Source organism: Vitis riparia, chromosome 7 (assembly GCF_004353265.1).
Source record: "Vitis riparia cultivar Riparia Gloire de Montpellier isolate 1030 chromosome 7, EGFV_Vit.rip_1.0, whole genome shotgun sequence".
In the NCBI taxonomy this organism is placed as follows: domain Eukaryota; kingdom Viridiplantae; phylum Streptophyta; class Magnoliopsida; order Vitales; family Vitaceae; genus Vitis; species Vitis riparia.
Genome location: NC_048437.1, coordinates 7,222,475 through 7,238,730, shown reverse-complemented (window position 1 = coordinate 7,238,730; position 16,256 = coordinate 7,222,475). Strand labels below are relative to the sequence as shown.

General features: G+C 39.9%; 1 protein-coding gene across 1 annotated transcript in view; it reads left to right on the top strand.

The window, feature by feature from the left end:
* LOC117918592 (ATP-dependent RNA helicase DEAH11, chloroplastic-like) overlaps positions 1–16,256 on the top strand; it is a 40,198-nt gene that overhangs the window by 11,937 nt on the left and 12,005 nt on the right. The window contains exon 2 of the mRNA XM_034835346.1: positions 12,205–15,337. Within this exon, the coding sequence (XP_034691237.1) occupies positions 12,205–15,337 (3,133 nt within the window). The remainder of the gene's footprint in view (positions 1–12,204; positions 15,338–16,256) is intronic.

The window sequence follows — 16,256 nt, the reverse complement described above, 5'->3', positions numbered from 1 at the left end:
ATATGCTTTAATAGCAGAGGGAGATATATGAAAATCACAGAATATGTTGCAAAGAGAAAACCTTTGGTCTTAGTTGTTCCAAGAGGTGTTAATGGCTGTGGGTGGGAAAATCTGAGGAAGTTGATTGTTTCAGTCCAAGAGTTCTCTGTTCAAGCTGAAAGAGATTCGAAGGAGAAGCAAAAAAAGCCTCAAGAGTGCAAAGGAATGTATAGAGGTGAGAGGTCCTATGCTGATGTGGTTGCAGAGAAAGGAATGAGGATTGGTGCAGAGATGCCAGTTGGAAATGGGCAAGAGCTGTGGTTTGTGAAAGTAAAAGGAAAATACGAGACTGGTATGAGGTTGGAAAAATTATAGCGAGAAGAGTGGGGATAAAAGGAATGGTGTCTGTAACACCCATTTCTGCTTACAAAGGGTGTTTTTTTGTGGAATCTGTAAGGAAAGCTCAGTGGATTCAAGATCAAGGGAGCTTCACTGCGAGAGGAGAGGTTATTGCTCTGAGGAGATGGTCGCCAAAAGAGAATACAATCGTTAATGGAAAATTTAAACGGGGGTGGTTGGAACTAAGAGGTCTCCCTTTCCACATGTGGGATGAGGTGCAGTTGAGACACATTTTGCAGCAGTGGGGGAGGGTAACGAAGGTGGCGAGGAAATCTTTAAAGCTTGTTGATTTGACGAAGGTAACATTGTGGGTGGAGATGCTTCCATATGTAGTGCTTCCAGCGCTATTAGAGGTAGAAGATGGAGAGTGGACACACATGGTTGCAGTTACAGTCACCGGAGAAGATGACGGAGAAGATGACGGAGAAGACTCTATCAGGCCTGAGTCGAATCGCAGCAAGGACGAGCTGAGGTCAGCTGGGGGTTGCGTCTTTCAGAAGCCACAGAACGCTGAGGGGCTACGAGCTATTGACAGGACCTTTGAGAGCCATAGCTGGTTGCCTCGTCATCGTTCCCATTTTCGTTCTTCAGATTCAAAATCGGCTAAAGGGGAGAAAGGAAAGGGAAGGTGGAGGCTGGGCCCAATGGCGGGAAGCAATATCGGGCCAACTCCAAACGCCCTTGAAGCCCGTTGTGAATGGGCCCAATTTGAGGCGCAAGATTGTGGGCCCCTAGCGGGTCCAGCCCATAAAGGATCCTCTAATGGCGGCCCAGGTGCATCTTCGTCTTCAAAGCTCCTAAGACCAGGGCTCACTGCAAAGAATAAAATGTCGGAAGCTCTTCTTCACGTGTCGGTAAAGCCGAAAGGATCTTCAGTCTCCGTAAGGCGCAGAGCAAGAAGTGGGCCGCCGAGTTTTGAGGAGGCGTCTTCTACCCCGAAGCGAAATTTAGAAGGAGGTGGCTCACTGGAGACAAATCGAGACGCTTCTCGGGGCAAATCTCACTCCAGAAAGAGCGATCTCTCCACTGGTTTTGAAACACCCAAAGATTCTACCGGCGAGGCAGAGGGAGAAGAGGGGATTTTGCAATGCGATTTGTTCAATGAGGTGCGTACCCCTTTCTCAACTGTTTCTGAGCGAGATCTTCCTTTGTCTGGGGCTTTTGAGCCAAATCTTATTCCCGAAACCTCTGTCTCTTTGGTTCATCCTTCTCGCTGTCAGTCTTTCTCTTCGATTCCGTTGGAGTCAAGCTACGCCGTTCAGCGTGGTTCCGTTTCTATCTCTCCTGTAGTGTATAATAACCATCGTGGTGGTGCGTCCTGTTCGGAAGGTGTGGTGGTGCCCCTAGAAACCTCTAACCGTAAATCTAAAGACCAGCCTCTCCTTAGGGAAACTCTTAGCAACCCTGAGGTGCGTGGTGTCTCAGGTGAGGCCTCGGTCCCAGTGCTAGAACCTTCCACTCTCCATTTGGAAGGTTTTCAGGTTGAGGGGCTTACGCCTCGGAAGATGATCAAGGTTCAGTCGGTTCTGGAGAGTTTGAGGGTTAGAATTGTCAGGGATAATGGAAAAGGTATGGAAGGAGAGAACAAGAGTGCTTTCTCTGAGGACAAGGCTTATTCCAGAAGAAAGAAGAAAAAGGACTTTGGAACTGGAGGAGAGGATTAGTTCTGGGTGTAGATTGTGTTGGGTTGTTTTTGTTTTCATGAAGATCTTAAGTTGGAATACAAGAGGTTTAGGATCTAGGAAGAAAAGGAGGACTGTGAGAAGGTTTTTAAGTACTCAAAACCCAGATATGGTGATGCTTCAGGAAACAAAGCGTGAAATTTGGGATAGGAGGTTTGTGAGCAGTGTTTGGAAAGGTAAAAGTCTGGATTGGGTTGCTCTTCCTGCTTGCGGGGCGTCGGGGGGGATTGTGATATTGTGGGATTCAATTAAGTTCAAGTGTTCAGAGAAGGTGTTAGGATCTTTCTCTGTTACTGTAAAATTGAACTCTGATGAGGAAGGGTTTTTTTGGTTAACCTCAGTGTATGGCTCGAATAAGGCTGTGTGGAGGAAGGACTTTTGGATGGAGCTTCAAGACCTGCATGGTCTGACTTTCCCAAGGTGGTGCGTAGGAGGGGATTTTAATGTGATCAGGAGGTTATCTGAGAAGATGGGTGATTCTAGGTTAACAGCCAACATGAGGTGTTTTGACGAGTTTATAAGGGAAAGTGGTTTGTTGGATCCCCCTCTTAGGAATGCGGCTTTTACATGGTCAAACATGCAAGTCGATCCTATTTGCAAGAGGTTAGATAGGTTTTTGTTCTCTTCTGAGTGGGATTCTTTTTTCTCTCAAAGTATTCAAGAGGCCCTTCCTAGATGGACCTCTGACCATAGCCCAATTTGTTTGGAAACTAATCCTTTAAAATGGGGGCCGACTCCTTTTGGTTTTGAGAATATGTGGTTGCTCCATCCTGAGTTTAAAGAGAAGTTTAGAGATTGGTGGCAAGAGTGTACGGTTGAAGGGATTGATTGGGCCCCTATTTCTGAAGAGAGTGCAATTTGGTTGGATAGACCGTTTTCTGAAGAGAAGGTTCGAATGGCAGTTTTCCAATTGAATAAGGAAAAGGCCCCTGGCCCTGATGGCTTTACTATAGCAGTTTATCAAGAGTGTTGGGATGTGATAAAAGAGGATCTTATGAGGGTGTTTTTGAGTTCCACACTAAGGAGGTAATAAATCAAAGTACAAATGCGACATTCATTGCTATGGTGCCAAAGAGAAGCCAAACTTTTAAAATCTCAGATTATAGACCTATTAGTTTGGTTACAAGTTTATATAAGATAATTGCTAAGGTCTTATCAGGGCGTTTACGCAAAGTTCTTCATGAAACAATCTTTGGCTCTCAAGGAGCCTTTGTGGAAGGGAGACAAATTTTGGATGCTGTATTGATAGCCAATGAAGTGGTGGATGAGAAAAGAAGGTCAGGGGAGGAAGGGGTTGTCTTCAAAATTGATTTTGAGAAGGCCTATGATCATGTGGATTGGGGCTTTTTAGATCATGTGCTTCAAAGGAAGGGGTTCAGCCCGAAATGGAGATTTTGGATGAGGGGCTGTTTATCTTCTTCTAGTTTTGCTATCCTAGTTAATGGGAATGCAAAGGGTTGGGTTAAGGCCTCTAGAGGTTTGAGACAGGGAGATCCTCTTTCTCCTTTCCTTTTTACTCTAGTAGCAGATGTTCTAAGTAGGTTGATGATTAGAGCTGAGGAAACTGGGTTAACTGAGGGGTTCTTAGTGGGGAGGGATAGGACTAGAGTGTCCTTGTTACAGTTTGCTGATGATACCATATTTTTCTCTAAAGCCTCTTTGGACCTTCTTCAAAACCTTAAGATTATCCTTTTGGTTTTTGGGCAAGTATCTGGTTTAAAAATCAACTTAGAGAAAAGCTCCATTTCAGGTATTAACACTAGGCAGGAGGTGTTGTCTAGTTTGGCTTTGGTTTTGGAGTGCAGAGTATCAGAGTGGCCTTTGTCTTATTTAGGCCTCCCTTTGGGAGGGAACCCAAAGACAATAGGCTTTTGGGATCCAGTGATTGAGAGAATTTCGAGGAGGCTGGATGGGTGGAAAAAGGCATATTTGTCTTTGGGAGGGAGGATTACTTTAATTCAGTCTTGTCTGTCTCACATCCCTAGCTACTTCCTCTCCTTTTTTAAAATCCCTGTATCTATAGCTTCAAAGATTGAGAAGATGCAAAGGGATTTTCTTTGGTCTGGTGCCGGGGAAGGGAAGAGAGATCACCTAATCAGATGGGAGGTTGTTAGTAGACCAAAGGAGATGGGAGGTTTGGGCTTTGGGAAGACTTCTATGAGAAATATTGCCCTCTTAGGGAAATGGCTTTGGAGGTTCCCTAGAGAAAGGAGCGGTCTTTGGCATAAGGTTATTGCGAGTATATATGGGACACATCCTAATGGATGGGACGCCAACATGGTGGTTAGATGGTCTCACAGATGTCCTTGGAAGGCTATTGCTCAAGTTTTCCAGGAGTTCTCCCCTTTTGTCCGCCTAGTGGTGGGCAATGGGGAGAGAATTCGGTTTTGGGAAGATCTTTGGTGGGGAAACCAAACTTTGTGTTCTCAATTTGTTGATCTTTACAGAGTTATTTCTGTGAAAAACCTCACTATTTCAAATGTTCTTGGCAATTCCTTACCATTGTCTTGGAATTTTAACTTTCGCCGCAATCTAACGGATTCAGAAATTGATCTCCTTCAGGGATTAATGTCTTCCCTAAATTCTGTGTTTCTTTCCCCTTCTTCATCAGACTCAAGAGCGTGGTCTTTGTCTTCGTCAGGCTCGTTTTCAGTGAAATCTTTTTTCTATGCCTTGTCAAGAGTTTCAAGTCCTTTAATGTTCCTTCCGGCCAAGTTTTTATGGAGCTCAAAAGTCCCTTCAAAGGTTAAGGCTCTCGCTTGGTTAGTAGCTCATGGGAAGGTAAACACTAATGACAAGTTGCAATTGAGAAGACCCTACAAAGCCCTTTGTCCTCAATGGTGCATTCTTTGCAAAGGAAATGGAGAGTCGGTTGATCACCTTTTCCTTCATTGTCCAGTTACCATTGGACTTTGGCACAGGTTGTTCAATCTAGTAGGTATGATTTGGGTCCCTCCAAGGAGCGTTGAAGACATGTTGGTTATTTCTTTTAAAGGCTTGGGGAAATCTTTAAGAGGCAAGACACTTTGGCAAATTGCTTGCCTTACTTTGATTTGGATGGTGTGGCAAGAAAGAAACAACAGGATCTTTGAGGATAAAGGGAGAACGGAAGAGACGGTTTGGGATTTGATCCGGTTTTATTCCTCTCTTTGGGCTTCTTGTACTGAAGCTTTTAGAGGAGTTCCTCTAAGCATTCTACAACTCAACTGGATTGGAGTTTGCGTTTCAAGAGTTTGAAGATTGTTGGGGTTTCTTTTGTTTTTAGAGTTCTATTGTTGGGTGTTTTCTTTGGTATTTGTGTAGGAAGGACCTCTCATCCTTCCCTTGGTTTTTTTATTTCTTTTGTCTCTTTTTCTCTCATGTATTTGTTCTTTTATTAATATAATCTTCTTTGTTTCTGATCGAAAAAAAAATAAACAACTAGGAATGTAGGACAAGCAAGATTGGATTAGAGTTATTCTTTTGCTTAAAGACATAAACACTTTTTCCACTCAACCAATCTCCTCGAAATTGTGTCAATCATTGGGTCCCAAAATGTTCTTGCCTTTGGGTTCCCCCCAATAGAAGGCTCATATAAGTTAGAGGTTAGTTTGAGATTTTACAATCTAGCATCGAAGCCAAACTAGAGATTTCGTTCTGACTCATGTTGATGCCATAGAGAGTATTCTTTTCTAAGTTGATTTTAAGCCTTGAGGTGTGCCCAAAAATTAGCAAGATCAGTTTGAGGTTTTATAGGCTTGTCATAGAAGCTCTAAAGAAAGTGATGGTGTCATATTCAAAAATTATAAATGAGACACTCCAGTCCTACTCTTGCCCATAAAGAAGCCCTACAACAAACCTCCCTCCTTCGCTCTCAACGACATCCTACTTAAACCATAAGCTATAATGGAGAACAAGAACGGGGGTTGAGGAAAAAAGGGTTTGAATTTGAAGAAGATTGTACTATGAGAGAATGAAAGAGTCAACCTCTTCTCTTTCAATTATACAAAATGGATTATGATAATTTAATGTAGTTGGACTCTAATGTGGAGTTGAAGGAATCATTTTTCTAATCGAGGTAAGGCCAGATAGGTAAGAGGATAACAAGTTATAAATTCTGTCTCAATGATGGAGTTTTAGCATTATACTCCTTAAATCCTAAAAGCGTAGAAGCTCTTGCCTACTTTGTTTAATCATAGACAACCATCCTAAGGTTGTCCTACATCACAAATAGTGTCTTCACTCTTCAGTAAAAGTTATAACACTAAAAGTTCATAAGAGGGATTTTCTTTGGTGAGGAGTTAGGAAAGAGAAGAGAGACCACTTCATTGCATAAGACCTTAGTGTGCCAACATAAAGGAAAAGGAAGTTTGGGTAGGTAGGATCTTCTCGAGGAATAGAGCTCTCTTAGTAAAGTGGTTGTGGAGTCTCTAGGGAGAGTGATGCTTTATGATATAGGTTCATCTTGAATATTTATAGATCACACTTCAATGACATGGACATTCATGATGTTGTAGATGGTTTTATTGCTGCCCTTGGAAGGCTATAGAAAAGACATTTGATTTTTCTTATTTTATTTGCTTTTATAAGTATTGTGGTATAAAACTCTTTTTCCAATCAGCTTGGCAGGGGGATTGTACAAACTGCTTGCCAAAGTTTTGGCAAACAAGTTGAAGACAGTAGTGGGGAAGGTCAAAGGTGGTTTCTGTTAATCATGTTATGCCTTTATTAAAGGTAGACAAATTTTGGATGTTGTGCTTATTGTTAGTGAGGCCATAGATTCTAGACTAAAGAGCAATATTCCTGGTCTCCTTCTAAAAATGGACATTGAGAAGGCTTATGATCATGTCAACTGGGATTTTTTACTGTCGGTTATGTCTAAAATGGGATTTGGGCAAATGTGGATAAGTTAGATTAATTGGTGCATTTCCACAACTAGCTTTTCAGTTCTCATTAATGGAACTACGTTGGACTTTTTCCATAGCTCTAGGGGTTAGACAAGGTGATCTGTTATCCCCCTACTTGTTCATTTTGGTCATGGAGGCTTTTAGCCGGTTACTGTCTAGAAGGGAGGGAAGTGTTGCATCTTTTGTTTGCTGATGATACTTTGATATTTTGTGAGGCCAATAGCGATCAATTGAGATATTTGAGTTGGGTCTTTATGTGGTTTGAAGCTCTTTTTGGGTTGAAAGTGAATATGGATAAAAGTAAGATTATTCCTGTAAGGGGGCGGGGGTAGAGACTTTGGAGGATGTTGTTTCAATGATGGGGTGTAGAGTAGGGAAGTTTCCCACACCTTACTTAGGTCTTCCCTTGGATGCCACTTTTAAATCTCCTAAAGTGTGGGATGCAGTGGAAAAGAGATTCAGAAAAAGATTAACAATGTGGAAGAGACAATATCTCTCTAAGGGTGGGAGGCTTACCTTAATCAAAAACACCTTGTCAAGTCTTCAGATCTATTTTATGTCCCTTCTCGTTATTCCTAGAAAGGTGTGTGTTAGACAAGGATTTTTTATGGGGAGGTGGTGCCCTTGAAAAAAACCCCATTTGGTGAATTGGAATTTAGTTTGTGTGGATAAGAAGGAGGGTGGCCTAGGAATCTGTAGTTTTGTGGCCCTAAACAAAACCTTGCTCGGAAAGTGGATTTGGAGATTTGCAATAGAAGGAGAGCCCCTTTGGAAACAAGTTATCATTGGGAAGTATGGAGTAGAGGATGGGGGCTGGTGTTCGAGAGGAGTAAGAGAAGGTTATGGTGTAGGGGTGTGGAAAGCCATCAGAAATGAACGGGAGGAATTAAGATGTACCCTTCATGGTAGGGAATGAGAGAAGGGTTAAGTTTTGGAAAGATTTGTGGTGTGATGAGTTAACCTTGAAAGAAGCTTTCCCTAACTTATTTCGTTTGGCAGTTAATAAAGATGGTTAGGTGTCAAACTTGGGAAGAGAGTGGGTATTTGGGTAGTTGGAGTCCTCGTTTTTCAAGACATCTTTACGATTGGGAGTTGAGGGAAGTGGAGGCTTTGTTGAGCAAATTACAACCCTTGATCGTGAGAAAAGAAGTGGAGGACGTTATGAACCGGAGAGATAGTAAGAACGGAAAATTCTTAGTTAAGTCCCTTTATTGCTTCTACACGAGGGCTTTTAGAGAACCTTTCCAATGAAGTATCATTTGGAAGTCCTGAGCTCCTGTGATAATGAGTTTTTTTGCTTGGGAGGCGTCTTGGAGCAGAATTTTGACTTTAAACTAGCTGAAAAGGAGGGGTTGGAATATCCTAAATAGGTGCTACTTGTGCAAAAAAGAGGAGGAAACTACCGACCACCTACTCCTGTTTTGTGGCAAGGCTAGAATGTTGTGGATTTTGATTTTTTCCTTTTTTGGTGTGTAGTGGGCTTTGCAATCCTCAGTTTGAAGGAATCTTCTAGGATGACACGACTCTTTCGTGGGTAAAAAAAGGGAGAAGGCATGGATGATTGCCCCTTTGTGTTTAATGTGGGCTTTATGGAAGGAAAGGAATGGAAAAGCTTTCAATGATGTTGAGTGGTCCGACCAAGCAGTTAAATCTTTTTTTTGTGTAGTTTTGTGAATTGGGTTAGGGTGTATATAGAGGATCACAGTTTGTCCTTGATTGATTTCATAGATTGGTTGTTTGTCAAGTAAGGGGATGACTTTTTTTGTCTCCTCACTGCCTAGGTTTTTTTGGGTGTTGTTCGTATATTTCGTGTGTACTTTTTTCGCTGTCTTTTGGCACTTCTAATGCAAACCCTTTATTTACTTATATATATATAAAAAAAAAACTCATTTTCCAAGAGGATACTTGGTAGGTGATTCAGCTTCTTAGGTGGTGCTTGTTTTTTTGGCTTTTTGATTAAAACAATTTATTTTCAGAATTTAGGTTGTTTGTTTTTTTACTTTTTCATAACTTATTATAAACTTTTTACTAAATAGAAAAAGCTAAAATATGTAACTTTTTCTAAATAGAAAAAATAACATATTGTTTTTTCTTTACTTTTTAATACTTAATAGAAATAAAATACTATAAAAACAAACAACCTAATATTTAACATTATTAAACATTAAGGTTCTATTTAGAATTAAGTAAAAAAACAAACACCACCTTCGTCAGCAATTTCTAGATCTCTTTAGGGCAGCAAGGACGAGATGCTCTCTTATTTCATCCTAGTCTTTTTTTTTTTTGATAGGAAACCACGCATGAATATATTGATAGAAAAAAAGTACAATAGGAGGATGAGGAATCCTCCCGCCAAAGGTAAAACTAAACAACACAAAAAAAATAACAAGACACTACACCATCCCATTGGAACTACACACTGCTAGCCAATCTAGTTGTAATACGTTAAAGGGGATGCCCTTAAAATCCGTGGAACAAAAAACCCAAAAAGAAGCAAGGAAATGAATGGAGTCCCAAAGATTCTCTGAATTCCTAGCTTTGTCCTCAAATATCCTAGCATTTCTTTCTCGCCACACAACCCAAATTAAAGCTATGCACGCGTTTTGCCACAAAACTAACCCTCTCTTGGACTTGCCAAAACCTTTATAATTGATGAACATCATGTCTGAAATGCTTTTCGGAGGAACCCAATCCATCTTGGCTAGCTGAAATAGTCTGTGCCACAACCCCAACGTCGTAGAACAATGAAGGAAGAGATGATCTGTTGATTCTCCGTGCTCCATACACAACTTACAAATGTCAGGGCTAAGAGATTTGTGGGGTCTCCTCAATTGTAGCAAGTCATTGGTATTTACCTTCTTGTGTGCCACAAGCCAGACAAAGGCCTTAACTTTGAAAGGGACTTGAGATTTCCATACAAACTTAGTGGGGAAAAATGGAGATGAATCAGGCATTTGGGACAAGGTTGTAAAGAAAGACTTGACTGTAAAGTGTAAACAATCTTGAAGACAATAAGGACCAAGATCTCGAATCTGAAACGAAAGTGGATAAATTCATACAATCAAGAGAGCGCATGAGGCGTTCTAGATCTTCTATCTCAGAATCAATTAGATTACGACGGAAATTAAAGTTCCATGAGAAAGGGCGAGCTGAACCGAGAATTGAAGATATAAGAATATTTTTATCCATTACTACTCTAAATAGTCTTGGATATTGGTCTTTGAAGATATAGTCCCCCCACCACAAATCTTCCCAAAAGCGAATTCTTTCCCCATCTCCTACGACAAACCGAGTATACTTGGAAAAATCCTGAAAGACTTGTGCAATGTCCTTCCAAGGACAACGATGTGACCATCTTACTAAAGTGTTGGCATCCCAACCATTTGAGTGTGTCATGTAGATGCTAAGAATGACCTGATGCGACAGAGTTGTACTCTCCCTAGGAAACCTCCACAACCATTTCATCCTAGTCTTTTCATCTTTCTCCTTGTGATATTTTTAATTAGGAAATTTAGGAGCTCATTGTTCTCTTTAATCCATATGAATTAATGGTCTCCTCTTCCCATACGTGCGCTAACCTCTTTAGGTTTTCATAATTAGCTTTTTTGTCAGTCTTTTCAGTTTCTGACAATCTTATCACCTTTGGTCTTGTTAAATTCACTTGGGATTCTAAAGTTCTTAAGATCAAAGCTTTTGGTAAGTAGCTAACAAGAGGATCAATGTTAATGAAATTCTACTAGGGAGAAGGTCTTACTAAGACTTCAGCTCAAATTTTATGTTTGGAGATCAGGGTGGCAATTGGGTCATCTTGTTATGCATTGTTCAGTAGCTTGGGGACTTTGGTATAGGCTGTTCAATCTTGTTAGGATTGATTTGGTTCCTTCCCAGAAGTGTGGAAGAAATGTCGATAATTTCCTTTAGGGGTTTCAGAGGCATCTTAGAGGCAGGATTATTTGGCATTTACCTAGTCTATTTTTTATTTGATTCATGTGGAAAGAGACAAATGCCTAGAGCTTTTAGTTTAAAAGGGAGGTTATTAGAGACCCTATACAGTTTTGGTTTTTCTCCTCTGCTGTCTTGTGTGTGGATGTTTTTTAGCAATACCTTTGTGGGAACTCCTTTGAATCTAATATTGCTAGATCAAAACCATGTTTGATGTTCAAGAAGTTTAGTTAGGTAGACACTTTCTGTTTGCATTCTGTCTCTAGTGGGTTCAGTAAAATTTTTTTGATGAATGTCCTTTAGGTAACCCAACTTGGGATAGAAGGTGTTCTTGGAAATCATTTTGATATAATATTGAGAACTTATTCTAAACCTGTCATAGAGAGTTTTTCCATTCAGGGAGAACTACTAGCTCTTATGGAGGGTTTGCACTAGGCAATGGCCAAGTGTTTATCTAACCAATATGTTGGTGATTCAGTTGTGATCATTTCATGGGCTCATCTAAAAGGGAAAAAGGTTTGTGGAAGGTTGATGGGTAACTCTGCCAAATTTTAGATATAACCTGAGAGTTGAGATGCTCATTTTCTTGGGTACTGCATTTAGCTAATGAAATTGCAAATCTTTTAGCCAAATGAGGAGCAAAGCAAATACTTTCTTTTGTGGGGGAATTTGCACTACCATAAGTGTGTATAGTGATTACTGGGCTTGCACATTGCTTTGGTCATTTCTTCTGCAGTAAAACTCGTTTCTTTTTTTTGATGATTGGTGCATTCATGTTTTTTTGGTTTTATTATCAGCTTTTATTCATTTTGGAAGGGTTCTCATCTTTCTTTGTATTTAATAATTCAATGCAATGAATTGTTGTTTCTTATTTAAGCTGTGATGTATGCTAGATGAATGAGTCACAGTTCTTTTGCTTCCTAATTTGTAAGAGTTTGAGGATCCTTGCATGGCTGATATTTTTCATCCATCTATGCCTCTCCTACCTCTGACTACTTGCATTCTTATGTCCTCTAGTGTCACTTCTTATCTGAAAAGATAGTGAAGCATGCTCTAGGAAGGATAGCTTTTGTATGATGCTTCTTTCATTTATAATCATGTTGCAATTTCTGTTATATCTGGAAAATTCTATTTATTTATTTATTTATTATTTTCTTTATTTAAGTTCAATTTTGAATGTTTCATTATTAGCATTAAGTTCAATTTGGACTTTTCATTTATTAAGGTCAATTTGAACTTTTCATTGTTAGTAGATGTCTGAGTTGCTTTTCTGTTTAACTTTGCTCTTTTTATTTCTTCTGACTACCATTTGACAGATAATGGTATTGATTGGAGAGACTGGTTCAGGAAAGAGTACACAGTTGGTTCAATTTCTAGTTGACTCAGGTATAGCTGCTAATGATTCCATTATATGTACCCAGCCCCGCAAGATTGCGGCCGTCTCACTAGCACAAAGGGTTAGGGAGGAAAGTAGTGGGTGTTATGAAGATAATTCAATAATCTGTTATCCAACATATTCTTCTGCTCGGCAGTTTCTTTCCAAGGTAATATATATGACAGATCACTGTTTATTGCAACACTACATGAATGATAAGAACCTGTCTGGGATCTCATGTATCATTGTTGATGAGGCTCATGAGAGAAGTTTGAATACTGATCTTCTTTTGGCTTTGATTAAAGCTTTACTTTCTCAGAAACTTGATATGAGGGTTATCATAATGTCCGCGACAGCGGATGCAGACCAGCTTTCAAAGTACTTTTTCGGTTGTGGAACCTTCCATGTGGTGGGGAGAAACTTCCCAGTTGATGTCAGATATGCCCCTTGTGCTTCTGAAGGAACTTCTGGTTCTGCCACTATTGCTTCCTATGTTTTAGATGTTATGAGGATGGCAAACGAGATCCATAAAACAGAGAAAGAGGGGACAATTCTTGCCTTTTTGACCTCTCAGATGGAGGTGGAATGGGCATGTGAGAAGTTTCAGGCTCCTTCTGCAGTTGCATTAGCTTTACATGGAAAACTTTCCTATGAGGAGCAGTTCCGTGTTTTCCAGAGCTACCCTGGGAAAAGAAAAGTTATATTTTCCACAAATCTGGCTGAGACATCATTGACAATTCCAGGGGTCAAGTATGTTATTGATTCTGGCATGGTTAAAGAGAGTAGGTTTGAGCCTGGCACTGGCATGAATGTCCTTAGAGTTTGCAGCATCAGCCAGAGTTCTGCAAATCAACGGGCTGGCAGGGCTGGGAGAACAGAACCGGGAAGGTGTTACAGACTCTATTCAAAGGATGATTTTGAGTTGATGCCTCCTCATCAGGAACCTGAGATTCGTAGAGTCCATCTTGGGGTTGCGGTTCTAAGGATTCTTGCTTTAGGAATCAAGAATTTAGAACATTTTGATTTTGTTGATGCACCTAGTGGTCAAGCTATTGACATGGCCATCAGGAATCTTCTTCAGTTAGGTGCTGTTACATTAACAAATGATTTTTATGATTTGACTGAGGAAGGCCGATGCTTAGTTAAGTTGGGTATTGAGCCTCGGCTCGGCAAACTAATTCTCAATTGTTTTCATCATCGCTTGGGTAGAGAGGGTCTTGTTCTTGCTGCTGTTATGGCCAATGCCAGTAGCATCTTTTGTAGAGTTGGTAATGATGAAGACAAGCTAAAATCTGATCGCCTCAAGGTGCAATTTTGCCATCGTGATGGTGACCTCTTCACTCTGCTTTCTGTTTACAAGGAATGGGAGTGTCTACCTGCAGAGAAAAGAAATAAATGGTGTTGGGAGAACAGCATCAATGCCAAATCCATGCGAAGATGCCAAGACACTGTGCATGAATTGGACAGGTGCCTTAAAAATGAACTTAGAATCATTATTCCTACTTACTGGCGTTGGAATCCTCACAACCCTACCATGCAAGATAGGTATTTAAAAAAGGTTATACTGTCCTCCCTTTCAGAAAATGTAGCCATGTATTCTGGGTATGATCAACTTGGTTATGAAGTGGCATTAACTGGACAATATGTTCAGTTACATCCAGCATGTTCATTACTAATATTTGGTGAGAAGCCTAGCTGGGTAGTTTTTGGTGAAATTCTGTCAATATCTAATCAGTATTTGGTTTGTGTAACTGCCTTTGATATTGACTCTTTGCCTACCATCTTCCCTCCTTTGTTTGATGTTTCTAAGATGGAGAGCCGGAAGCTGCAAACGAGGAAGATGACTGGTTTTGGCAGCACTCTCCTGAAAAAATTTTGTGGAAAGGCCAACAATAACTTGATTCATCTTATATCACAAATTCGGACGTCCTGTATGGATGTCCGTATTAGTATTGAAGTCAAGGTTGATCAGAATGAGATTCTGTTATTTGCCTCTTCAAAGGATATGGAAAAGGTTGGTAGTCTTGTAAATGATGTGTTAGAATATGAACGAAAATGGTTGCAGAATGAATGCATAGAGAAATGCCTATATCATGAAAGACATGGTGTAGCGCCTCCTCTGGCACTCTTTGGAGCTGGTGCTGAAATCAAACATCTGGAGCTTGAAAAGAGATGTTTATCTGTTGATGTATTTTGTTCAGATGCAAACACAACTGATGATAAGGAGCTTTTGATGTATCTTGAAGAGCATGCCTCTGGCAGTATTTGTTCTTTCCACAAGTTCACAGGCACTGGACAAGATAGTGAGGAAAGATGGGGCAGGATAACATTTCTTACTCCAGATTCTGCTAAAAAGGCTACTGACTTAAATAAAGTTGAATTCAGAGGCTCCTTGCTGAAGGTAATTCCTTCTCGCACAACCTTTGGAGGCAATCACAAAATGTTTCCGTTTCCTGCTGTTAAAGCAAAAGTTTATTGGCCTCGTAGACAAAGTAAAGGGTTTGGAATCGTGAAATGTGATAGACATGATGTTGATTTCATGGTCAATGATTTCTCTAACCTGCTGATAGGAGGAAGGTATCTTCGGTGTGAGGGCAGTGCAAAGTACATGGATTCTGTTGTGATAAGTGGGCTTGATAAAGAACTTTCTGAAGCTGAAATTTTAGATGAGTTGAGGACTGCTACTAATAGGAGAATCTTGGATTTTTTTCTGGTGAGAGGAGATGCAGTAAAGAATCCTTCATGTGGTGCTTGTGAAGAAGCTCTTCTTAGAGAAATCTCTCCTTTCATGTCTAAGACAAAACCCCATGGCAATTGTTGCCAAGCCCAGGTCTTTCCTCCTGAACCAAAGGACTCTTTCATGAAAGCATTGATCACATTTGATGGAAGACTACATTTGGAGGCAGCAAAAGCTTTGGAGGAAATAGAAGGCAAAGTATTGTCTGGTTGTCTTTCATGGCAGAAGATCAAGTGCCAGCAGTTGTTTCATAGCTATGTATCCTGTCCTGCACCTGTATATTCTGTCATTAAGAAGCAGCTGGTTTCTTTACTTGCAAGCTTAAAGCATCAAAAGGGTAATTCCTGTACCATAATAATGTTGTTTCCATTTATCTAGACATGATCTCTTTTCAGTGTCTAATATTGTTGATTTATTTATTAGTCTTTTTTGTGGCTGCAAGTTGTGGGATATATCCTCTTTTTCAATTTTCTGTTTTTCTCAAATTTATATCATGTGCTTCAGTTTTAAAAAATTATTGTGATAAATATAGGGCTGTCTTTTGTTATTTCATGTTGTAGTCATAACAAAGGATGTAAACATATTAAAGTATAACATACAGTTTGATATGATCCTTCCCTTTGTCTGAATTCATGTCAATGTGTATTCTAGTTATATGACCACCTTTATAACTAAATGAGTTTTGTAGATATTATTGGACCACTTTTACTGTAACAGACTGTGATTGGAAGATTAATTTTCATTATTTCCCTTCATTTTTTTTTTCTCTCTTTGAGGCTAGTAAGGTTAGTTTTAGAATATTTTTGCTTAAAAATAGGGATGAGGGTGGGCTAGTTGATCAAAGCTGATTAACTAGATTTCAAAACTCTATCTTTTTAATGCTATCTTTGTTAATCATGGTTGATTCTTATCATTTTTCCTGGGCTTCCAATTTAAATAGTGTATCTTTTATCACTACATCTGACAATTTGTAATAGTGACTTCTTACTATGAAAAAGAAGCTTTGCAAAGGTAAGGTTCATGGACTATCTAGTTGACGGCTTAATGCCATACAATGAGGAGGCTAAGAGTAAAAAGGCAAGTTGAGAAGTGTACAAGCTTGAGCAGAAGCTTTGAAATAGTAATGCAATCGACTGAACTTGTCTTTGGAAATATTAACCTTCACTTAAAGTTTGGTGCATACTTAATACTATGTGAATGGTCGTTGGTTTTAGAATTAACTGGTTTAAACTTGTCATTCAGTTTCCAGATCTGCT